Genomic DNA, 27,086 nt, shown 5'->3' with positions numbered 1-27,086 from the left:
AAATAAAAAAGCAAGTTCCTAGCCTGATCTTTGCAGGGGAAAGCTTGAAGAAGACAAATAAAAAGAATCCTAAATTTAGTATTTTTAACTTTTTAAAATTGCATGATTTTTGAATGTTTGTGGCTGGCAATGTGATAGAATGGCACATGTCTGTACTAAATTATGAACTCCACTTTGTACTAAGTGTTGAACACTAGGCTAGACTTGCCTAAGGGCAATTTATTGTAATGTATTTCAGACAGTTGTCCTGCCCTGAAAAAATGCTTGGACACGTTGTGGAAAGACTATCACTGAGAACCATCTGAGGCTATCTATTTTGAACGACTCTTAACTACTGGCTCCCCACTCACTGAACTACTCACTGAACAAAGTTTTTTCTGTACAGGGTCCGTAAGGTGGTGCAAGCATGATGAAAAAGTGTGTAATGGAACATCCTACTGGAGCACATATCAAAGGGATAGAGAGTCTGTTTATACTCCATGGCATATTGCAGCTCAGGTAGAGATACCTCAGGTTAGCTTTACCCAAGCTAGCATTGCTAAAAATAGTAGTATAGATGGGGTGGCACAGGCTTCAGCAACACAAGTAGGTACCCGGGGTTCTGAGCAGGCTTGTACAGCCCATATTGAAGACTACGCTGCCACATCTGTACTGCTAATTTTAGCCATCCAAGCCTTGATAAAGCTAGTGTAAGTATGTCTACCTGAGCTGCAGTCACAGCTTAGACTGCAATATAGGCATAACTTAAGTGCAGGGCTCTGCCTTTTGCAGGGGAGCCAACCATTGCCACGTATAAGCAGGACTTGCAGGAGAGAGAGGGCAGGATGGACTCTGCCCAGCCTGAAATGCTGACAAACTTCAGTCACAAGAAGGATGAGATCAGACTAGGGGAGGGTGTATCTCAAGACTCTTGTTGTTTCAAGGACCTGCAACTCCTGAGTGCTTTAAGAGTATATTTTCTGTGGTTAAGGAATTCTTTTGGTAAGCCTGTGTTCCTTTCTTTTCTGCCATGTTGTCCCCAAAAGAGTTAAACTAGAAGCCCAGAGAACCCCACAGCCTAGGTGGAACTCTGGGGTAGTGTTTGTAAGTGGCTGGAGGAGCTTGGAAGGTCTCAGGTAGTGGTTTCATGGTCTAGGGTGGCTAGGTGGCAGTTCCACGCAACCCAAAGAAGGGTGTCAAACAAGAGTTAGCATCTGGGACTGTGTGCCCTATATACACAGAGAGACTAGACTCTACTCAGATCCAGGTGACCTGGATGCATACTGGACCCACTGATTGGGTCCACTTTGAACAGACTGGTGACAGTACAGCGTGGTACTGGGTAAGTTGTCATAGGCAATACTCTGAGTCTTTTCAGGATTAGGGCCTACGATGTAATTGCAAAGTAAGTGCACTAGTCCTTGATTACACCTTTATTTGTAAAATATATAATTTATTTTTCTTTGCATCTTATATCATGTCTCACATAGAACATTACCAAGACCAACCCACAACTGTTTTTCTGACATGTATTTATTTTATAGTGCTTCTAACACATATGTATGGCTCATTAAGAATATCTTTTATGGTAAAATATACTGACGTAATAGTTGTTATGGTGGCTCTTTGTGAATCAGAATGTCCTTTTCCCTGGCCTACTTATAGCTAGTTGTTTAGTTTTGCTAGTGATATTGCTTAATACTAAAGAGCTAATCTGTTATCAGCAGTTAAATGAGGTTTTTGTTATAATCAAAAACTCTCAAACATTGTGCAGGTTTTGCCAATCCAATATTTTACGTCTCTTGTGAATTCCTTATAGCAAAAATGCCCAGGGTGTAGTGGATGATGGTAGTAACTGAATTATAGAAGGAGGGGGAGACTAGAGAGGAGACGGACGGATGGATATTTTTTTTGGTAGCTGATTATTAGGGGCTCATGGGACTAGGACCCACCAATGAAGTACTGCAACTGAGCTGCTATAGGGTGCATTACCACATGCTGCCACTAGGGGACTCCTGGAAGCTATAATACATCTGACTGCCGACTGGGGACTTCTGGACCTACATCATAGATTGCAGGCAGCCGAGGAAGAGGCACAGATGAAGGAATACTAGTTGCTGTGGGGCTACGCACAGAGGCAGAGCGTAGGATTGTTTGCACATGCTCCCTGCTGGGTCTGCTGTTTTCCAGACCCAGCAACATGAGAAGGTGAGGCCGTGGGAGGTTTTCTTTTGGTATGTCACGGTTCTTCTTTATTTTCTCCTCACTGATAACTCCAAAGTTATCCTGGATAACACCATACTATAACTTTTATTTTTGTCCTGTTTCTTGCAAGGTTAGGCTGGAGGCTCTGCTCTTTGTTAAAGTCCTCATGCTTTCTTATCAAACTGCATATCCACTTTCACTTCTGCTAATGCAGCGAACCCTCTTAGCTACTGCACTGCAAGTAGTGAGTGATAATCTGAAATATGATGATGTCATGAGCGTTCTGCGGAATTAATTTTATTTTGGAATTTTCACTTTTAAATGTTAATTCTCAACATCTGCATAACTTTTTGCAAGATCGAGACTTTAGTCCTTTACTCATATTGACAAAGAAGCAAAAAAGAAATCATAGTTTTAAAACTTCGTGTTTTCTATGCCTTTGAATTTCCTGTCTTTTCTCTACTTTGTCAGGTTGTGTCAAAATCTTAAAACAAACCAAACTTTTTAATCTGAATACACAGTAACCTTTAATACAAGAAAGTGCACATTGTAATTTTTTCATTCCGTAAGTGTCAATTAAGGGCTAGATTGTTAGTTAACAAGCTACCCAGAGTAATGTAGCTGCCCAGGAGGAGGGTGATTCTGAGTTAGGTAATTGAAATCTCTTTCCCAGTCTCCTTGCTGCTCCTGGGTGAGAACAAATATGTTAGCTTTATACCTGATACAGCATATGTTCTCCACTTTGCCAGTGGAGCTATGCTACCATCTCCCATCTACTAGAGCGGCTCTGCAGACCCTGTTACTCCCTGTGCACTCGCTGTGGAAGTGATTGTATACTAGAGCACAGATGGGCCACAGTCAGGCCTTAGATTTGTCCACTTGAAGGACTAGTCAACTGCACATCGTTAAGTAAACTAGAAGAATGTTCTTTGTATGTTTCAGCTTATAAATGACAAAGGCTTGTCTTTCTGAAACACTTGGAGGCTGGTAGGCCGAGCTCCTTCTGGAAGTAATGTATTTGGCTGAATTAAAATCCAGTGTTTTACAAGAGAGGATCAAGACAAGATACAAAATTAACTACATTGGCATAAGTAACATTGTCATAATGCTTTCTTTTTCTAACAAGATGCCTTTTTTCATTTGATGTGAGTTTTAAAGCAGAGGAAAAATGGGTGGTCATTTGTGAATTTAGATACATATTTTAATGGAAAGAAATAAATTATTACTTTTTTTTTTAAAGTTTACTGTTGATTACTATATTGCTACTTAAGAGCGTGGTATGGATAATTATCTTTAATTTGTAATGTAGGCTTAACATCACTTGCCTGATCTGCCAGTGTGGTGTCTATTGTTCCAATGGAAAATATTAACAGTTTATATATACTGTATTGTTAGAATTTCATTACTTATAGTTTGTCAGACTATTATACTGATCTTGTTTAAACAAATGAAAAATCCTGTTATTCATTTAATTTGAAACAGCAGGCATTTTGTATTTACAAGTTGCTTTATTTGTCTCTCTTTGGTTCCAGGCAGTAGCGTGAAAACATTTTGTTACACGATACAATATTATGATCTCCAGTAGATGGCAGTAGTAATTTGGTCCATGACCCAAACATAACAGGATTTTTTTTTTTTCAGTTGATAGGAAAAAGGGATGTCAATTCCCATCACTTTATTTTCTTCTGTCACTTGGAAAGATTTTTTTCTTTTTTCATCTTTCATTGAACGACCTTTGACCTTGATGATTGAACTGCAAATTTTAAAGACTCCTGGTGCCTGCTGGTGCCCTATCACAAAATAATTCATACCTGATTTAGCACCTCAGTGTGGTATATTTATAGGCAACTACTTCTAATTCAACATTTTATTATTATTTAAGAAATACGTAATGCAGTTGCCAGAAACAAAAGGTGGAAAAATCATATGGTACCTGAAAATGTTACTGTCACTTCACTTGTCGTTAATGTACCCCAAGTTCCATGTTGGACTGAAGAGAGTATTATAATAGAACTGCAAGTTGGAGAGTCCTGCTGGCATTCCAAGTAGTGACATTTTGGCCAAATTCTGATCTTGTCCCCATGAAATCTCTTCATTCCCCATTCACTGGGCTTACATGTGTAAAAATGAGCCAAATTTTGCCTTCACTTTAATTAGTCATGACCTTTTATTCTTAACTTGACCTCTACCTTTCCTATGCTGTGTGACATTATCATCTTCCATCTCTCCTTTTTTTTTTTTTTTTCTTTCATCAGGCACAACCCATGTGTCTCTTTTTAAGTGGACTTGTTTCTGGCAGTCTTTTGAAATCACTGCTCAAAAGCTGTCTTGTAACCGAAAAAGCGGACTAGTCAAAAAGCACCACTTCAGTGCTACTCAAGTATTGTCTATGCCGTGTGCTGGCCTCATCACAGATGTGCATTTCATCTTAAATACGTAATATAAGTATCCTTAAAATAACTCCAATGTGTGCGAACAAATGGATTTTTTTTTAAGACTGTCTCCATGAAACAGGATGGGGAAGCCTTATCTATGAGAGTATTTATTTCCTTCCTTTACTAGAACCTTTCTCAAGGACTTCTTCTCATAAGGAGTGGGATTTTCAAAGGAGCCTAAGGGAGTTAGGTACCCAGATCCTATTAAATTTCACTGGTATTGGTGCTTAACTCCCTTAGGTCTTCTTTGAAAATCCCAGCCAAGGGTTCTAACTTCAGAGAGTATCTCAGATGAACAGGTTGTTTTGAGTAGAAGCCTCATTTTTTTTTCCTCCCATTCCTTCATGTTAGGTAGCCCTTTTCTCTCTCCATTCTTCTGATCTTTATCCTTCATTTTATTAAACACTTTACCCAGCTGCAGTTAAAGTGGTGCAAAGTGGTAGTGAGGAACTTTTATGGGGACATTCTGGATACATGGTTTGTAGTATCTATAATCCAAAAGGAAGAATTTTCATGTATACTGGTGTAAATCAGGAGTAAGTCCAGTGAAGTCAACAAGGTGACCAAAGTGAGAGGAGATGATCTGGATGAGCTTGTAAACTGGAGTAATAGAAATGGGATGAAATTTAATTGTGCAAATCATGCATTTAGGGACTAACAACAAGAATTTTTGCAGACTTGGGGACATATAAGTTGGAAGTGACAGAGGAGGAGAAAGACCTGGATTTATTGGTTGATCACAGGATGACTATGAACTGCCAATGTGATGCGGCTGTGAAAAAGGCAAATGCAGTCGTAGGATGCATCAAGCAAGATATATGCACTAGAGATAGGGTAGTGTTGTTGCCATTATACAAGGTACTGGTGAGACCTCACCTGGACTACTGTGTGCAATTGTCTCCCTTGTTTAAGAAATATAAATTCAAACTGCATTTAAATTTGTTAAAAAATAAGTTGTGAACAATTTGTTTTGTAAGAGAAGACCTACAAAAATATGCCATTATTATTATTATTATTATTATTATTATTCAGAATCCAATAAAAGGTAGATTTTCAAATTATTCCCATATGTGTGTAGGAGTTGCTTTGTTCAGTAATGTTGTTTTAAAAACCAAAATAATTTGTTTCATATTTCAAGTTCTTCACTATTAAAGTGTCCCTTCAGATTCGGTGTTGCTTTGACTGTCGTGTGATGTATAGTAAAACAGTCAATAAAAGAAATTTAACAAGTAATTGAAATCACAGATTGAGTGTAAAATGTGCCAAATGAAGCAATGGCCTTTGCAGGATATTGTATGGGCGCAGTAGCTGTGCGGAAACCGCTATAAAACTATTAAATACATCTTTAAACAATATTTTAAAAGCCCGAGAAAATAAAGCAATCTGATTGGATGACTAACATTCCAACAGAAAAATTAATACATCATAATTCACTTGCTACAACTCATTAGCTACATCCCTCTTGTCATATTAATGTACCCACAAATGCACAGAAAGAATTAACAAGAGAAAAATCGTTAAGGCTTTCAAATAATTGTAGATGTTCATTTTAAATAAATATGAAACGCCATAGATTTTAGGACCCAGCAGGAACATAAAGCCATTTCAAAAAGCTAGCTGAATCAAAGGAAAAATATTGCTTGTTATGCTGCTTTCTTAAAACAACTCATTTGTTTCTGAGCTGTAGCAGCTTTAAAGGACTTAATGACTGAAAGAGCAGTTGACCAAAATGGGCATAGTTTTATTTTTAAGGTTCAGTTTTTAAGTGAGCTTCTAAAATTGTGCTCATGATTTTTTGTGTATAAATATCTGGGTATACCACAATTCGGATATGTGAGGGCAAAATGCATTTGCAAAGGCCACAGTCTACTTAAATGTGTAAATGACTGATTTGTGTGTTCAGCTTTGGTTTGGCTCATAAATTAGATGTCAGTAAAATATATGATTGCCAAACATAAATGTACCTAGGGAGAGCTACAGTTTCAGAGGCTACTTTTGAACATATTATCCCAGGTCCTCAGCTGTTTATATTGACTTAGCTTCCTTGATAATAATGGAGTTGATTCAGACCATTTAGTACTTTAGACCTAGTCCTACTTAAGTACTAGTCCTTAGTATTTTACCCTTGAATAACTCCTTTCCTTACCCACAACCTGCTTCCCCCCCTCCCCCGAAAAAAACCCCAAAGGTTAAACAAAATGCGTAAGCTTGAACTTTGTAGTGTATGCAAATGCCGAATCGTCAGAGAAATACCATCATGTTTGAGTTACTATTTTATAAACCCAGAATTTTTTAATGGAAGGTATATTATGGTAGGCTCTCAAATGGCTGTCAAATACAGTAACTCCCCCCTTAAGTCCTCTCGCTTAATGTTGTTTCGAACTTACAACCCTGCTCCATTACAGAACGTGCTCGTTTAAAGTTGTGCAGTGCTCCTCTATAATGTCATTTGGCCGCCTGCTTTGTCCATGGCTGGCAGACCCTGCAGATCAGCACCTTCCCCCGTTCCCCCCGCCTCCTGCCCATGGCAATCAGCTGTCTTGCAGCATTCAGGAGGCTGGGGGGAGGAGCGAGAATGCAGTGCGCAGCCTTCTCCCTCCCTCCCCTGCCTCCTGAATGCCGCAAACCAGCTGATTGCTGCGGGCAGGAGGCAGGGGACGGAGGGGGAGGCTGCGTGCTGCATCCTCGCTCCTCCCACAAGCCGCCTGAACGCTGCAAGACAGCTGATTACCACGGGCAGGAGGCGGGGGGAACGGGGAAGGTGCTGATCCATGGGGTCCGCGGGCGGGAAGCACTGTGGGGAGGGGGCAGGCACAGGGGAATTGATGGGGGGCTGCCAGCCAGTTTAATACCTGTATTAAATTGCATGTTTAAAATATATATATATAATGCCTTTTGTCTGGCCAAAAAAAAAAATTCCCTGGAGCCTAACCCCCCCCCATTTACATTAATTCTTATGGGGAAATTGGATTCGCTTAACATCATTTTGCTTAAAGTCACATTTTTCAGGAACATAACTACAACGTTAAGTGAGGAGTTACTGTACATGATTTACAGTATTTCCATCATTTCTTAAAAGTAGTATTACAGCATGAACTTGGTATAATGAAATCTTCTAGGCAGGCCTAGGTAGTATAGTGGTATGGTACATTAGCCTTGATCATCTAAGTGAAGCGTTGAATCTAGGAACTACCTGAAGTTTTGGTAGTTTCATCCTAGTCTCTACACCAGAAAATCACCATATTTGACAGCAATGGCAATGTCTATTTTGGAGAGGCCTCGGGCTTGAATAAGACTATATTGCAGGCCAAGACTGTGGTGACTTATCATGATGTCTAAAAATACTAAATCTTAAAGTTGGTTTCACATATAGAATTTAAAAGTAGAATGGAAACTGGTTTATTATCGCCTTACATTAACAGGATTGCTTTACTGTTTATTTAGTAGATGTTGAGAAAATCCTCTTCCTACCTATAACAAATTTCAAGTTAAGCAGAATGGGTAGCAGCTTTCCTTTAATTACCAGTGACTTATTAAATACCTTTCAAAGATGTTTTATATGTATGGTACATGATTAGATGGAATAAAATACAGACAAAATATTTGATACATTAGTTGCAGAAAGCAGTTCAAGTAGGTATTGCTGCTCTGGGAGTGTGGAGGCGGTAAAATGGGGCCCACCCAGGGCCACCCCCCCCAGTATCCACTGGACCCAGAACAGTGCAAGCGAGACCTCCTGGCGGGCACTAAGACCAGTATGGGGCGTTTCTCTCCAAACAGCCAATTGACATTTGGGAAAGAGACTGTAGATAGTATCTTGCCAGAGAATGGCACTCTGAACAGTCTCTCCACTGATTGGCTGTTTGCACCAACCTGTCTCATTCTTCCTTTCATTAGTCTTTTCATTTAACTGATCCTCCTCCTAACCTAATATCACTGAATGGATTTAAATAAGACAAAACCAAAACAAACATGATATTTGCAACCATCTATTATTTACTCTGTTTGTTCTGTCCTTTTCCAATACCCTGTATTTAGTTTGTAAGCTCTTTAGGTCGGGGACTTCATCATAATCTATGTATGTACAGTGCCTAAAACAGGGGGAGTGGCAGCATTCTTGCTTGGTCCCTGGGTAATGTCATAATAAACATGATTGTTTTTATTATTAATGTGAATGTAATAAGTGTTTTTGTTTCTTGTTTGGTCAAATGATCTTAAAGAAAGATTTGTTTAAAATATCATTATAGCGGCAAACTATTAGAAACAGTATCAGAGAATATCCCTATAGAGTTTTATAATTGATTGTGTGATTCCTCTCAATTTTTTAATGAGCTTTTGTCTCTCTTTATGCAGAGATTTGAAAGGTGTTATAGTTACTCTGAGTGACGGTGGGCACCTACAGTGTTCCTACCTTGGTACCGATCCTTCTCTGTTCCAGGCTCCTAAGGTTGAATCTAGGGAAATAAACTATGAAGAACTTGACAGAGAAATGAAAGAGCTTCAGAAAATCATCAAGGAGTCCACAAAAACACAAGGTACATCCGTTCTTCATATAGTTGTATAGTACCACCATAACCACCTAACTTTTATATAGCAATTTTCAATACTTTTGTCATTGTTCTACTTTGACCATACTTAACAGTGCATAGGAAATGTAATATTAAATGTATTCAGGTCAAAGCATTTCACTGCCTCTTAATTACAAATGTGCAAACAAAACCATAGACTGTGTGGCTCTTGGACACATAAGGTATTTGTTTTCATCATGCCTGTTGGACCCTGCCGTAGGCCTATGTCAGATCTCAGAGCAAGCTTATTAGTGCTGTGCTTCAAAGAAAAAACTGACAGTGGGGTATAGTCTCCTATAAAAAGGCAAGAAAAATTCAGTAATTTCACAAATATAGTCTAGTGCACTTCTCAGACTTCAGAAAGAACGAAAGTGTTGCCAGTTTTCTGGTTTTTATTAAACATGCTTTCTAGAATGTTACGAAATTAACAAAGAATGAATTGTGTTAAAGTCACATTTCTGTTACCTCTTTGAAAATCGGAAATACTTGAATATGGCAAAGGAGTTATCAAATGTGTTGCACTGCACTAAAGAAGTGATCATTTCAAACTGTGGAATTTACATGCACACCTAATTACTTGACCAAATGTAGTATAACTTATGGCACAGCATTTGGAAACAGTTCCGTCCAAGGTTATATTTTTAGTAGCTGACTTTTTAAATTACTCAATTATCTTGCCTGGAGAATCACAAGCATACAATTTTACTGGCAATTGTGAAAAAATAGTCTCAGCTAGACTTATGAAAGACAGTATTTTAAATACCTTTTAGTACCTGCCAGGGACAGGTAAATGAATTCTTAAAAATACATGAAAGAAAATTGTTCCTATTAAGGAAAATCAGAAATGAAACCCTGGTACCCTCACATTACTGGATTCATGAGGTTGCTTCTGCAAGTTATAGATCAGGAGTCGGCAACCTGCGGCATGCGTGCCAAAGGCGGCACGCGAGCTGATTTTTAGTGGCACTCTGCCACCAGGCAGGGTCCCAACTGCTGACCCCGCTCAGCTCGCTGTCGGCCTGGATGGACTGAGCTCTGGGCCAGCAGCGGGCTGAGTGGGGCCAGTGGCCGGAACCCCGGCTGGCAGCGGGCTGAGCGGCTCAGCACGCTGTGGGTCTGGGGTTCCATCTGCTGCCTGCGCTGCCGGTCTAGGGTTCTGTCCGCCGACCCCTATCAGCCGGGGTCCCAGCCGCCGGCACCGCTCAGCCTGCTGCCAGTCTGGGGTTCCGTTGGGAGGCTCCTGTAAATGTAAAATTTATTACTGGCACGCGAAACCTTAAATGAATGAAGACTTGGCACACCACTTTTCAAAGTTTGCCAACCTCTGTTACAGATTAACAAAATTGAATCTATGAGACCCTTAGAAAATTATAGTTAATTTATGACCATTACTGTTGTGATAATTTTGGTCATCATCAACTTGTTCTGCTCTTTGAAAATTTATAAAACCAGTAACTAGTTGTTAAAGCTGTAATGCTTTCAAAATTAAAATGCCTGATTTACCATGATACATCCTCATAAGTGTCTGAACACTGGGAGATTTTCCTCCTTTCCTTCTTTGGTTTGATACTGGCAGCCTGACAAAAGAAAATCAACAATAAAACAAAAATCGTGTGTGTGTGTCATTGTAACTGTATGATTGATGAACAGATTTTTGTGTAACTTGCCTCAGTGCACATAGTTCCAAGAACATGAACAACCAAATCAAAAAGTCGAGAGAACAAACCACACACCTCCCCTTTTGTTCCTTTTCTAACATAAATGAATCAATAATACACATATGAAACTTTTACAACTTGATAAATTTGCTGTGAATATTTGTTTTGTTTTTTAATAAATTAAACCTAAATTTGAAAAACACAGGTTTTGCATTTTCTCTGCAAGGTGTGAACCTTCAGGTTCAAATCATGTGCTTGATAAAAATCCTCATCAATTTGCATAGGTGAATACAGACCCAAACCCTTGGATCTTAAGAACAATGAAAAAAGCAATCAGGTTCTTAAAAGAAGAATTTTAATTAAAGAAAAAGTAAAAGAATCACCACTTAATTAAAGAATCAAGTAAAAAAATCAGGATGGTAAATACCTTACTGGGTAATCAGATTCAAAACATAGAGAATCCCTCTAGGCAAAATCTTAAATTACAAAAAGACACAAAAACAGGAATATACATCCCAGTCAGCACAGCTTATTTACCAGCCATTTAAACAAAAAAATAGAATCTAACGCATATCTAACTAGATTGCTTACTAACTCTTTACAGGAGTTCTGACCTGCATTCCTGCTCTGGCCCTGGCAAAAGCATCACACAGAGAGAACCTTTGTTTCTCCCCCTCTCCCCCAGGCTTTGAAAGTATCTTGCCTCCTCATTGGTCATTTTGGTCAGGTGCCAGCGAGGTTATCTTAGCTTCTTAACCCTATACAGGTGAAAGGGTTTTTCCTCTTGCCAGGAGGGATTTAAAGGTGTTTACCCTTCCCTTTATATTTATGACAGGAGTTAAAATTACTTTTTAAAAAATTGGGGCTGTCTCACCATTTTAAAGATGCTGCAACTTAAAATGCTTTCTTTTAACTTTTAAATCATACTATGCATGTTGATCTGCTTACAGTTTCATACTGTATATTATTATTTATTACTGCATCCCTTTTGTGAAAATAGGCACACAGGGCAGAAACTAGTCTATTGCATTCCTCTCTGTCATTTGCTGCTGCTTCTATCTGCTCTGTGGTGTTGTGATTAGACTATTTTGCCCTCCCTGCTAAAAGTTCTTCTTAAGGTTTCTCTTGGGAGTTCTCACTTCCTCTCATCAGTTAGTTTCCACTTGACAACTTCATTTGCGAGTCTGTGTGTTGGGATCTGGAGTACATGCGCCAAATATGTTCAATGCTTCCTTCTGGTTCTGGTGGAAATGAGCTTATGGTTGGTGATTTCATGGATCTCTCCATTGGCAATAAAGTCTTTCCAACCAATGCCCAGAATCTTTCCTAGGCACTTATTTTTGAAGGTGTCTAGTTTTCTGTCTTATGTTTTGGTAGATCTCCAGCTTTTGCAGCCACATGTTAGCACTGAGATTATGTTTGAATTGAAAATTCTCTCTCTCTCTGATGTTATAGATCTTTGACTTCTGTATACCATTAAGTTTAGAAAATGCATTGGGTGTCTTGATGTCACTTCCTTTCTGATATCTCCATTGGCCAATATGGTGCTGAACTATTCTACTTTCTTGATATGTTTGCCTTCTAATGTGATCTTCTTAGAATGCTGTCCCTGTGGGTGCGCTCCACTTCAAGTGTTGGTGCATCCTGGTGCCATCGATCAGAGATTTATGGTAGCAGTGTCCACATGGGTCGCACATGCGCAGTAGGTGTCTCACAGTGCTGTGGTGCCCTGTGTAGCGTGTGCATGACTTGAGCCCTCCGATTCGTTCTCAGCCATCCTCAGCTAAAGATGGAGCTCAGGGACCATGTTGTTACCCTCGCCAAACCTTGAAAAAAGATAGAAGTGTAAATAATTAGTTAATTTTTTACAAATTATAGTTAGTGTTAGTGATAGTTTTAAGGAAAGAAAAAGTCCCCACTCCGGGGTCGATTGACCATCAAGCTTTAAGCGATACGGCTCTTGCTGTGAAGTAATGCCGGTTTCAGATGGATACTCTTTGTGTGTCTGATGTCTTGGGGAGACGCGTATCCTGCAAAAATGCACCCACTGTGGTAATCTGAACGTGAGAGCCCGGCATGATCAAGATCTGTGCTTGAAAATGATACTGATGGAGAAATCTCTCCAGTCAGAGCCAGATCAGTGGACCTCCTTTCTGGGCTCTCCTCCCAGGAGACACGCTTTCCTCTAACATATCGAGGAAGAGTGCACAGACCTCTCTGCAGAGAGCACCATGGAAAAATAGGTAGTTTCCTGCCAGGTTGCTACCCCCGATGCTGACACTTGGTTTGGTGAGCACCTATGACGGTCCTGGCTCCGCCGAGTCCCGAACAAAGGAGACTGTGTTGAGGCATAGATGGCAACATGCCTCCTGCACAGCACCAAATTCACCCATAAGGGATCTGGTGCAGAGTGTCTCCTCAGGCATCGTGCATCCACTTCTGGCACTGATATTGCATTTGGCACTGGCTGAGAAAACCAAGTCAGCACTGATGGCGCCCACTAAATCAATGCTATATATGATGGCACAAATGTCAGCACTGACGAGAGTGATCCCATCGGTGCTGACAGAATTTACTGCAACAAAGAGACTTGGCTATGTCATCACCATAGTCCCCACTACTCAGTACTGAGGGCTCTCTGGTAAGTTATAGAGGAGATCCCCATACATCTCATGGTGCAATACATTCGTCCACTGATGATGATGGGCAGGAACCATGCACTTTCTTGCCGCACCACTCATCGCCGAAAGACTGATGACCAGCCTGGAACCAGATAGATCCTAAATACCTCATAACCAGCTGGCCCAACCGTGGTACGGACCACCATGTACGTACCCACTAATGGCCTTCCCAGTGCAATGAGCACATTGCAAACCCTGGCCAATTTACTAGGGCCCCAATCCAGGCCAACCACGGCTCATAGAGGTGAGGTGAGGTCTAATCTCACGTCTTCCACCCCGCAACCAACAGAGTCTCAAGATGTTGGGGCCAACATGGAAACAGCTACTGATCAGGAAACGACATTGCCTGCTCACAATTCTTTCTCCTCCCTGCATGAGGCAATCATGCCACCACCACTTACCTCAGAGAATTACTTCAAACAGTTCCAGGAACTGTTTAAGTGGGTTTCCCAATGCCAGGCTATCCCATTGGAGGAAGTGTAGACAAACCAACACAAGCTGGTAGAAATCTTACAACCTGCATCTACTTCCAAAATCACTTAGCCCATCAATGATGCGATCTTAAAACGAGCAGAGACAGTCTGGCAGACACCGGCCTCAATTCTGCTGACATGCAAATGGACGGATAGAAAGTATTATGTCTCCACCAAAGGGGTGTGGACTTCCTCTTCTCGCACCCGCTTCCCAACTCCTTGGTGGTGGATGCTGCTAATCAGCATTGCAAACAACAACAGTTTAGATCGACCCCACAAGAGGCTCGACCTCTTTGAATAAAAATTTACTCCTTGACAACATTACAATTCCAAGTTGCCAACTATTCGGCCTTGCTGGCTAAAAACGATTGATAATTATGGGAAACTCAGCTTGTCCACAGCAGAGTTCCCCGAGAAGAAACCATCACAATTCCAGGCCATTGTATATGAGGGTCAGCTCATAGCTAAAACAGCCCCCAAGTGTCTTTGGACGTTGCGCACAAGGCAGCCAGAACCATGGCCACGGCCATAGTCATGCCCCAGGCATCCTGGTTACAATCCTCTGGCATACCTAAAGAACTCCAAACCAAGGTTGAGGACCTACCTTTCGACCAAGAGAAGCTCTTTTTTGAACAAGACAGATGAGGTGCTCCAGTCAATGAAGGATTCACGAGCCACCCTTTGCACTTCGGGGATCTATACTCCACCTGTGAAGAGAAGACAATACCAGCCTTAACAGAGGAACAGGGATTCCTCTTCTAACTGACAGCAACAATATGAGTACCGAAGACATCGCCAATGCTCGCAGTGATGGAGAGCACCTCAAGCTCAAATGTCAGCTTCTCAGTTGGCTTCACCCAAGCCAGAATTTTGAAATTTTGGTCGAGGGTCTGGACTATCTCCCTCACTAGGCGGTGCTTTCACCCGATCCATCCCCATGCTTTTGACACCACCTTCACCCATTTTACCACATCTGGGCATAAATAACCATGGACCAATGGATGTTAAGAGATCATATGATTTGGGATATACCATCCCCTTTACCTCCCGACTACCTACCCCATCTCTCTTCAGGGACCCTTCTCGTGAGCACCTGTTATGACAAGAAGTCAATCATCTTCTACAACTAGGTGCTGTGGAATGAGTATCTTCGCAATACATGGGGAAGAGGTTCTACTCCCACTACTTCTTGACCGAGAAGAAGAATGGGGGATGGAGACCTGTCTTGGATCTCAGGAAAGTCAAGTTCATACACACTCAAAATTTCAAAATGGTGACACTGGGCATGATACGTCCAGCGCTGCAAAAGGGGAACTGGTTTCCAGCCCTTGACCTCCAAGATGTTTATTTTCATATTACTATGCACCCAGATAACAGGAAATTCCTGTGTTTCACGGTAGGACATGAACTCTTCCAGTACAGAGTACTACCTTTCGGCCTATCCACCACACCAAGAGTTTTCTCCGAACTCTAGTGGTGGTAGTGACATATCTGCAAACAGGGAATAATGATTTTCCCTTACCTGGACGATTGCCTTCTCAAAGTTCCAACTCAACAAGAAGCACTGGATTTGGTCTGGAAGATGATCATGCTATTCGGTGATCTAGGACTATTGATAAACAAATGAAAATCCATTCTAGTCCCTGTCTGGTCGTCTTAGGGGCACATCTTGATGTCTGGAGCCCTTTCCCCCTGCACCCAGCCCTGAGCCCCCTCCCACACTCCAAACCCCCTCGGCCCAACCCCCACCACATGAATTTTGTTATGTGCACCAGTATGGAGTTGATGTGTCACACCTCATCTCCTTATTGGTGCACATAACAAAATTCATTCTGCACATGGGTGGGAAAACTTAGAGGGAACGTTGCCTGGGAATTCAATCTGGTGTTCAGATGCCTCACCAGACCACCATTTGAACCCTTAGCCATCTGTTCCCTGCTACATTTATCCATGGAAGTGGTCTTTCTGGTCAATATTACTTCCGCCAAATGGGTGAGTAAGATTGGGGTGCTCATGTCTGATCCTCCCTACACAATATTCTTTCAAAGACAAGGTCACATTACGCCCGCACCCAAAATTTTTACTGAAGGAAACATAATACTTCCACATAAACTAACCAATCCATCTTCCTATGTTCTATCCCAAGCCTCATGAGACTCCACCAGAGACCATTTTGCACATATTGGACGTCAGGTGAGCATTAGCGTTTTACCTGGAAAGGACCAAACCTTTCCAGAAATCTCCTAGACTTTTTGTTTCTACTACCAAATGTTTGAAAGGCTGCATAATATCCACTCTGAGATTGTCTAAATGGATCTCCTCCACGCACATTCAACACAATCTATTTCTACCTCGATAGTGTTCTTCAACAATGTTCCAATATTAGAGATTTGTAGGGCGGCTCTTTAGACCTCTGTCTACACATTCACTGAGAACTATGCAGTCACTGAAGACTCCAGAGCTGATTCCATAGTCGGCCTAACCGTACTTACCTCTACAACTCAAATGAACCCAAAGTCCCTCCTGCCTTCCGACTGCTCTACAGTCACCTGAAGTGGAGCACCCACAGAGACAGCACTTGAAGAAGAAAAGGTTACTCACCTTGTGCAGTAACGGAAGTTCTTCAAGATGTGTTTCCCTGTGGGTGCTCTACTACCTGCCCTCCTCCTCTCTACCTCAGAGTTCGCAGTTTGGACTCTGTGGTAGAGAATAACTGGAGGTCTCAAGTCATGTTCATGCTAGACGCGGCATCAATGGCACTGTGATTTGCCTACTGCGCACGTGCACTGCTACCATAAATCTCCCATCAACGGCGCCAGGATGCACCAACACCTGATGTGGAGCACTCACAAGGACACACATCTTGAAGAACCTCAGTTACTGCCCGAGATGAGTAACCTTCTCGTACTGCTTGATATCTGTCTTTCAAGGATGTTTGTTTTACCATAACGAATTTTGAACCCTATGTGGCATGTTTTTACCAGGTTGTCTGTCTTTATTTGTAACATTTTTGAGGGTATCACTCAGCACCTCAATATTGTCAGCAAAGTCTGTCTTCTAGACGTTTGCCATCTTCCCACCTTATACCAGTTTTTATGTTGTTAATACTGTACACTTCTTCATTATCCAGTCTGTGGCAATCCCACACAACAGCAGCGAAAATAGGCAGCACTATTTCACACCAGTGTCTATGTTGAACTAGTTTATCTGGTTGTTCACCCTTACAGGGCACTTGGCATTTCTGTACATGGCCGTAATGATGTTGACGACATTAGCTGGGGTCCTGTAGGACTGAATGCAGCCTATTTTTCTCCTCAAAGTTTTGCATCCATTGCTTCTGTCAATCTGTGTAGTGTCACAGGCTTTTCCTATAACGAAGGGTAATGTGACTCCTCTCCAGTTGTTGTTCAGTAAAATCACCCTTTTTGATATTCTGACAATGATTCTATGTTTCAACTGGTCAGAACGAGGTCTCTTTTTCCAAGACTTCATTGCACAGCTGTGTCAATTTCGTTAAGGTGGTGGTATCAAATGCTTTTAATGTCTCTGCTCTGATTTGATCATTGCTCGTCTCTGTTACTTTTCAGCTTCTTGATTGTGACCTGTATTCCTGACACCTTTACTTGACTATAGTTAATGTGAGGAGGCTCAGGTTTGCATGTTTCATTGAAGTCTGATGGGGCTGGATCTATTGGGGATTTCTTTGAAATGCTCTGCCCATCTACTTTTCAGTTCTGTCTCAGTTGTTAGCATTATTTCATCTTTCCTTTTTATTGGCCCGTTTCCTATTCTGAAATTTTCTCATTGGGTTATAGTTGCTTTGTAAATGGCTCTGTGACTTCCCATCGTAGCAGCAGCTTCAGATTCGATTGCTAGGTCTTCAGTCTCTCTTCATTTATCTTTCTCTGCATCACTTTTCACTGCTTTATCTTCTTTCTTGTACAAATTCTTTGCCTTTTTTTCACTGGTTAGATATGTCATTACACCCCATATTCTTTAAGGAAATATGATGATGATGATATGGATATAGCATAACTGAGATATATTTTATACAAGATGGGTCCTGTAAGGTATCATTAGAAAGGTTATAATTTACTGAATGTGATTATCCAATGTGTTTGCATGTATCATTTCTGTATCTAAAGTTAGGAATATTGACTATGTAACAATTACAACTGGGTGTGTATTTGGGAAACACCCCCCGGACAACAGGCAATGAGCGTTGATGAGCAATTAGGAAGAAACAATAAGACTGTGAAGATACTAATCTCTCTCATTCCTCAGAGGTGTCCTGGCACGTAGCTGTGACACTACCAGATTATTCTGTCACCTGGTACTAACATCATTTTGGACTTTTCTACCAGTAATTTTCTACTAAAAGGAGGAGTGGGAGATCAAGACTGGGAAACAAAAGATTCCCGCCTTATGTAAATCTTATGTAAGACAGGGGAATAAGGCAAACAGGACTCTTGTCCATTGCCTTGCTGCCCAAGAAGAAAGATTGCTGAAAGTACCTGAAGAGACAAAGGAACAGAGTGGTGGGAAAGGCAAGGGCTGAGTCCAGACTAAGACAGGAGTCTAGTCAGTAAAGAGAAATAACTGGAACTCTAAGCTACAGAAACTCTGCAACTTGCCTAAAACAGCATTTAGGGTGATAAATTACTTCTTGAAACCAGTCTCTTTAAGATCTTAAGCTTAGAATGCATGTTTTGTTTTATTTACTTGGTAATCTGCTTTATTCTGTTTGCTATCCCTTGTAATCGCTTAAAATCTGCCCTTTATAGTTAATAAACTTGGTTTTGTTTATTATTAAACCCAGTTTGTTCAATTTCTAACTGGGGGAGGAGGGGAAAAAGTTGTACATATCTTCCTCCGCATTGAGGGAGGGGGCAAATTTATGAACTTATGTTGTATAGATTTCTTTAGAGTGCAAGACCATTTTATTTTGGGTGTACTTTCCAAGGTGAGCTGCACTTGAGTGCTGAGTGATTTTCCTAGCTGAATCTTCTCATAGAGAGCTGTTTGCAGACTCTGTGATTCTACAGCTGGTGTGTGCGTGCGTGCTGCTGGAAGTTGGAGAGCCTAATTCAGCAAAACAGGGAGAGGGAGCTCAGGCTAGTGGATCCTGCGGGCTCAGTGAAATCCCAGTATATCAGGTGGCATCCCAGAACGGGGGTCCAACCCATCACAGATATATTAGCAATGTATGTGATTGAAACAAATATTTTAAGCCTTTACTGTCTTTCTTTATAATCCTTGAGGGTTAGAGTTAGATGGTATGAGATGTATCTAAATCCTTTGCCATCCGTGAACCAGGAAATAAGGCAATCTAGTAAAGAGATCCAAGATTAAATAAATAGATGCTGATATGAATCCTAGAAAGCTGGAAGGTTTGCTTGGTGGTATATTCAGACAATCCATGAATGCATTTTTTTTTACAGACTTTTTTTCTCTTACCTCAAAATAACAGAATATTTTCCTGTTAACTGCGAGCATTATTATTAGTGAACTTGAGCATCCAGCTCTCTGAGCAGTACTGTCAGGGCAGTCTTGTGGACTTCAAATATGTCACCTTTATAGATCTTTACTTGTTTGGGAAGAAGTGCACTTGGGATGCCTCTGAAGTCCACATTTTTGCTGATGAGCATTTTGCTGCAGGTTCTGCTTTGGGAACATTTAATTAAAAAACAAAAGTGCACTTCGTGCGAGGTTTGTGCCATTCACTGTAGAAATTGCTTTTAGGAATATAACTGCACGCAATCTATTAAAGTAAGGTTCATTGTCTTTTCTTTTCTTCTTGCAGATATTTTGCCCAAATCTGAAAAATATTACGATGATTTGAGAATCACTGCAGAAGTTTCACCTGACTTGGATGTAGCATCTGTAAGTAAATTTATAAATAGGAAAGTCTTACAAAACCAGTTTTTCTACTCTGTTACATCTCTGAAACAGCAATTTATGTTAGTGGTCTTACGTTATTGCAATAATGAAATGAGAAGGGAATTTGACCCATAGAATGATTTGTATGACTTTAGCTCAGATATTTGGGGAATGCCCAGTAATACAAATACAGACAAGGAAATTACCTTAGGCTCGGGCATTAAAAATAAATTGGTAATATTACAATAATAATAATAACAGTTAGTGATTTAGATATTCCTAGCATTGTACATATATTCATCCTCACAATCCCCCATATAAGATAGATGGGTAAGTGTTGCTCCTAGTTTACAAATAGGAAAACTGAGAAAGGAATGTGTTAATTGTTGTAGCCAAGTGGTTTCAACTGCTTACTAATATTTGGAAAAATAAACAATGTTGCAAACTATATAAAAATGGCAATATTAACCTATTTGCAACTCTTGACAGAATGTTATAAAAACTTGTATTTTGTCCTATGTTAAGAAACTAAATAGATCATAACCAGGGTCACTTTATGACCCACTTGGTTTGTGCTGTACAAAGACTACCAGTAGTAGTTTAATACAGTTGTAGAGAAACCCCACAAGGGAGCAGTTTGGCATCTAATTTTGCCTTTCATTTGTATCATATGACCAAAACTAAACCTGTAAAGCTAGTTCAGGGACCATAGTTTTGTACTTTAAAATGTGGTTCTACTCTAACAAGTGACTACAAAATATATAAAGATAATGCCCTATTCAATAAATCTGAGTTCTGTATGAATTTAGTCTGTTTAGTAGCTATCACATCTTTTTATTACTGCGATTAGTGTTGCAAGAACAGCACAGCTGGTGGGGGGAGAGAGCTGGATCCTATTCTGGCTTCCACAACATCTACAGAATTAACTAAGCCCTGGTCTACATTGAGGGAGGGAGTCGATGTAAGGTACACAACTTCAGCTACGAGAATAGCGTAGCTGAAGTCGATGTACCTAGATCGACTTACTGTGGCGTCTTCACACTGGTGAGTCGATTGCTGCCGCTCCCCCGTCAACTCAGCTTGCGACTCTTGCGGTGCTGGATTTCCGGAATTGATGGGAGAGCGCTTGGTACCGATTTATCGCGTCTAGACTAGATGGGATAAATCGACCCCCGATATATTGATCGCTGTCTGGCAGCTAATGTAGACCTACCCTAAATTTCAGTTGCCAAATTCTTTTCTCTATTACACCATGATCTTCAATGAGCTCCATTGTTCACAAATGTAAATGATGGCAGAATGGGAAGACTGTGAGGCTACACAGATGTAACTTAGGGCAGACTTGGATCTACATCTTTATTGCTGGTGATAATGCATTAGCTAGAAGGACACAAATTTTAGTCAGTTTTACTTGTAAATTAAGAACATTTGATCTGGGGGTTATTAAGAGGAAATAAACATGAAAGCCCAAAATGACCTGTTATATTAATGGTGTACTTTTCACACAGGTTGAGTAACTGCAGCTCCCATTGATTTCAGTGGAAGCCACAGGTTCTCACACTTCTACACACACAAAAAAGTCATCCGGCCATGCAACTATGTACCTTTCTGGTGGGAAACACTAGTCCTACCATAATAACTCCAAGTCTTCCTCATTTACAGATGGGAATTTGCAGACTCCATGAGAAGCTTTATAAAACTCACAAATTAATCAATAGGCTCCATAGACTTAGTCTAAATATCTGTGAAGCAATATGTGGAACTTCTTGTATAACAGACCAATTCAGATCTAGAAGGTGTGGTGAGGGGCTTGGAAATCCACATGCGTTCCAAAGTTATTACAAATCTGCCTTTTCAAATCCTAACACTGGAAGAGGAAGCAGGGATATTTCTCCGGTGCCTTCTGTTCCCATGATCCTACCATCCAGGAAAGGATATCAGGAGTAAGTCTAGATGGGATGTATGTGTAAATGCATGGTTGGGTACATGCTGGTGCTCTTTTAAAAACTAACAGCATATTACCCTGGCTAGAATATGTTGGCGATGTCACTGGGAACACTTGGCAGCTGACTACTCACTTTAGCTGGAAGATGATGTCCTCTTGGGACTGTGGAGTGTTGGAAGGTAAAATAGTTGAACACCTCCCCTGTGTTGAACATTATGTACAGCAGGAAAATTATCATGCTGCTGCACAACTAGTAAGCTACTACTTTACCCATCCCCCAGAAGAGTAGAGTACCAAATGTGGCCTCAGATGACTGCAGGCTTTAAATCTAATTTTTATCACACTTGGACATCTATGACAAACTGCTACATCCAGCTGCAGAATAAAATATGTGTCTCCACCCATTTAAGTATAAACTAGATAGGAAACCTGTCTTAGACCACGTTTATAATATAGTGACAACTGAAGGTATACAACATGACGGCCAACATCTTAGTAATTTTTTGTTAGTTTGTAGTTAACAAATATGTGAAGTGGTTTTGCTATGAAGTTCTTTTCTGCCATTTCTGTCTTTACAATCTTCTCATGAGAATTCATCAGTCCAGTTGCAAAATCTGCTTGCTTCCCTTTTACTGTGATGATACTTTTCTTGTTATAAGTCTAAAAAGAAAAGTGAATAAATAAATATAATTTGCCCCAGACAAGAGGGCATGTACAATTTTGAAAGGCTGTCTTTGTAATACCAATTTCAATAGCATTTCATGTTGCTTGTGTTCACTATGCACTGGTTACTTTGGGTTGCATTCTTTTTGTAGGTTTGCTTCAATTGATACTTTTTTATGTTGAATTACAGATGGTAAAACTCATGGATAGGCTTTGAGGAATGGTATTTATGTGAAGAAATAGAATATGTGCATGTGTCAACAAGCCTTTTTGGCTGTAGAGGGATTGATTACGCAGGGTCTGCACTAATGTATATGGATCCTTATTGAATAAAATAGTACTGGTAACTTTTATCTGCATTCCCACAGATATGAATGAGGCATTGAAGAATGTTGCCAAAATAACTATTCACTTATTTTCTATGAGAGAGAGAGAGAGAGAGAGAGAGAGGAAAACAGATCCACTTTTCAGCTTGGCAAGCATCCCAGTTTCTTTTATACAATCTATCTTGTGTAGCATATAATCCCCTAAAATATAGTTAAAACCACCTCAGATGCATGACATATTAATGTGCGTTAGCTTGTGTAACTGACAAAGATCTTGTTGTATTTGATGCAAAGATGTCAATACATTGCACTTTGATTAATAGTTTTAATTAAAATAACTGTGTTTCTCTATCGTAGCCCTTAGAAATTGGATGAAACTGAACAAAGGAAAATTTTAAGACGAGTTTCTGGAATAATTTCCTAGTGGTGAGCTCTGTTACAGTATGTCAGTAGTCTGAAGAGAAACTTAATGATCTGAAGAGAAATAGTAGAAGTCCCATTATATGGATCATTTGAAACTATACTACACAAAGCATTCAGATAACCTGTAGGGAGTGATCCTGCTTTGGCAGCAAGATTGGCAAGATGGCCTGATGGACCTTTGCCATTCTAACTTCTGTGATGCTGCAGTGCAGTTTAACATATACAGAAGTGAATCAGTCATCTTGTAGTGTTCCAGCCTACTGAAATCTCTTATGTCCAATTTTATTTTTTCCACTAAAATTTAATATATAACCTCTCAGAACATAGAACCATAGAATATTAGAGTTGGAAGGGACCTCAGGAGGTCATCTAGTCCAACCCCCTGCTCAAAGCAGGACCAATCCCCAACTTGTTAATCGTTACATGTACAATGCTGTGCCAAAACAGCTGTTAACTAGTCATTTCTGGCTATGTATTTCTGCAAAACTATGTTTACTGGGATTACTTGCTATTTGAAAAATATCAATGGAACTGCATTTTTAATATTTATAATTAGAAGTGTAACTGTCATATTCTTTATCAAAATGTTTTAATAGATTATTAATATATGCTAAGCAATGTATGTTCCATTTCTTTGTCTTGGCAGTTGTCCATAAGAAAGACTTAGTGCAAAAAAGAGGACAGAAATCTGGCAGCTTGGTCGTGCCTAGTTGTGATGAAAACCTTGCAGATTTGGGATTCCTTAACTCAATAGAAAACTGTCATTTTGTTGCACTGATGCACTTAACCTTGTGCATGCAAACTGATCTGCTTCAACCTTCTCCTGCAAAGAGAGCTGTGATATTGAGTATGGTCTTGGAGGCAGTTGTATGTCTTAGTTTCATGTGAGGAAAAGAGTTTCATGGTGGTTCTCATTGTAGTCATAAAGGGTGAAAATGCAGTAAGGAACTACCTGGGAAAGAAAAATGGTAAACATATCGAAGTCCAGCACCTTCTGGATCCTTGCATCCAGAGGGAGCCCCATTGATTTTTGAATTCTGCACGTACACTATGGACACTGCTAGTGAATCCCAATGCATGGGTTAGGGAGGGAAGTAGCAGACAGTGTATCTTGTTTATGCTGGCAGAAAGCATTGTTTTACTTAACCATATTGAAAGGTGATTATACCAATATATACTGTAGGAGATTATACCTTCATATGATAAAAGGTTAAGTTTTGTAAGGATTCGTGTGTGTGCGTGCGTGCGCGCGCACACAAAAATAATATTGCTCTGTAGGGTCAAGCTAACTTTTGCTGTGGACATGGTTGTTTATTGAAATAGAAATAAGAAACACCAATAAAAAGCCTTCTCTCTCTCTCTCTCTCTCTTTCTGAAATTCAGGACATATACAGTATGCTATTTTATTTTGATTATAAGATAGTGTGTGGTGATTATGCATTATATGCTATGGTGTGGTGTGTGTAAAAATATATACTATATGTAGGCAGATTGGAAGTCACCTTTCCTTACTGAATAACACAAGGAGTTTCCACAGTTTGAATAAACTCACAGTAAAAGGAACCATGCCAGACAAAACAGTCCCAAATATTCAAATATATATATATATATAAAAATGTATTAGCTTTTTATATACAAAATATTACAAAATAACTGTTGCTTATCCTTTTTGTGGGCAGTTTTAAACAGGAATTTTGTCTTTTCTAATGAAGGGGCCCAGAAATCTATTTTGTGTATTTCAATCTGTCATCAAAGTGATAAGTTCTTTACAGTTAACTCACTATTTAGCTAGTTGGTGGTGGGAGGGTAATACTGCATTCATTGTGTTCACTCATTCATGTGTGATAGTGCATTTACTCTGTTTTCATCTTTTTCTTCACAGCAAGCCATTGACAGTGAGGTGAGAGCAGAGGCAGTTCCTTCAGTCACAGTAAAGGTATTGTGCTTAGTTCAAACTGTAACACTTAAAACAGTAGCAACAAATTTCAGCAAACCTTTCACATTTGTTATCCCTTTTACTTATGTCATGGAAATGAGAATGGAGCTAGAATGCCATATATATATATATATATATATATATATATATATATATATATATATATATATATATATATATATATATATAATTAATTTACAATTTTATCTCCTTTTTTTGGTGTGGGAAGGGAACTTTTTTCTAACTTCCTGCCAAAATTGTAGCTTGATTAGCAGGTTATATATATCTTCCATGTTAATTTGTTTTTAAGGAAAAGTCAGATAAAAGATATGTAAAGACTATGGAATGGAAAGAAGTAGTTTTGGAGTTTTTCATAGTGGGTGCCTGACAGCGTATTCAGAGTTTTAGATCCTTAACTACATTCTGTTGGAACCCTGTGTTTGTTTGATCAGAAATTTTTAGAAATATTCACCTTTGCACAGAGAAAACATTTCAGTTCAACAGGTGAATTTTTTTTAGAAAGTTTGAGCAAAATCTCTTATAATGTCTTTTTAGTTATGAAAGAGTAAAAATAAATTAATTTGTATTTGTAAAAACTTTGTATTCATGCATTTACTTATAGCTACAGCAAAAATATTTGAGAGGTTTTAATTTGAAACAACATGGTCATAGTCCTCAGTGAAGGTTAAAGTTTGTGCTTAGTTTTGAAGAAAAGATTTGTGTGTGCGTGCAATACGTTTCTTCTGAGCATTAAATCAAATTGGTGGTAATTTAGCTTCTGAACATGCCACAGTAACTTCTAAGATTATTAGCACAACAAAATGAAGACCTTGCTTTTTCGTATCTCTGCTCCTTCTTTCTCTTTCAGACTGAGAAGCACAGGGACTGATGAGAACAAATCATAGGCTGGATTCTGATATCTTACTCTAATTAAATAGCACCTTACACCATGAGTAGATGACTTTTGTACAGTAAGGTACTCTGAGGAAGGGTTATCAGGATCTGAGCCTACATAAGGGAGATTTTAAACATCTAATTCAAAACACAGGCAATAAAATTTGCAACAAAACTGTCTTAACAGCAAGAGGAGAAAATCATGTATGATGAAAAAAACCACCGTTGCCACAAATTTTATGGTCTCAGTAATTTCTGCTGGAATAATCTGTAACTTCTGAACTTTCACTTAAATAAATTGTTTCTATTTCCCCCCCCCTCCTACTCCTTGGGGGCTTTGCCATTGACTTCAGCATGGCCAAGATTTTACCCACAATCATTGCAATGTTAACTGTTAGAAAACTATCTCCAGCCAAGCACCAGTATTAATGGTAGAACTGGCCCCTCTCCACTTCTAGTCATGTACACTGAAGCGTGCACATCAAAGTCTAATTGGGGCTATTTAAATTCTCACATTGTTAACCACAAGCAATTCCTCTATTTTTTTTTTTTAAATAAGCAAACCATCCCACCTCACAAAATTACATGAAAAAAGTTGTTGTTGCAATATTTGTCTCCACTACAAATAATAAACAGTTGTTGCTGGCAACTGGTGCAGCTAAAATAGCGCTGAATAGTTTGGCTGCTGGTGTAGACAAGGACAAACTATGTTTAGCACCAGTTGCCATTGCTTACAGCTACAGATAGTAATAGGGAACTTCTGTAGACAAGCTCTTTTGCACAGCAAAATCAGAAAAAGTGTGGAAGCACAGAAGATAAGGTTCCTAAGTTACCATGTTGCTCATGAGTAATGTTTTCTATTCTTGTTTCTCTGGCCAAATGTGTATCCTAACAGGATATTGTTTGTATGCTGATGATAAGTTAATATTAACTCTAGACCCTTAACTTGTGCATTTTTGGACTTTTTCTGACATTAACTGTTATAATATTAATGTTGGGTTAGCATAGCTTTTATAATTT

General features: G+C 39.7%; 1 protein-coding gene across 21 annotated transcripts in view; it reads left to right on the top strand.

Moving 5' to 3' along the window:
* The window catches only part of BBS9 (Bardet-Biedl syndrome 9), a 461,967-nt gene that overhangs the window by 65,022 nt on the left and 369,859 nt on the right, over window positions 1-27,086 (top strand). For all 21 annotated transcript variants that reach the window (XM_038389485.2, XM_038389486.2, XM_043508761.1 and 18 more), the window contains 3 exons: window positions 8,973-9,154; window positions 19,803-19,882; window positions 25,119-25,172. In XM_038389485.2, the coding sequence (XP_038245413.1) occupies window positions 8,973-9,154; window positions 19,803-19,882; window positions 25,119-25,172 (316 nt within the window). The remainder of the gene's footprint in view (window positions 1-8,972; window positions 9,155-19,802; window positions 19,883-25,118; window positions 25,173-27,086) is intronic.

This window comes from Dermochelys coriacea, chromosome 2, assembly GCF_009764565.3.
Source record: "Dermochelys coriacea isolate rDerCor1 chromosome 2, rDerCor1.pri.v4, whole genome shotgun sequence".
Lineage (NCBI taxonomy): Eukaryota > Metazoa > Chordata > Testudines > Dermochelyidae > Dermochelys > Dermochelys coriacea.
The sequence above is the reverse complement of the archived record's forward strand: the minus strand, read 5'-3'. Positions and strand labels throughout refer to the sequence as shown.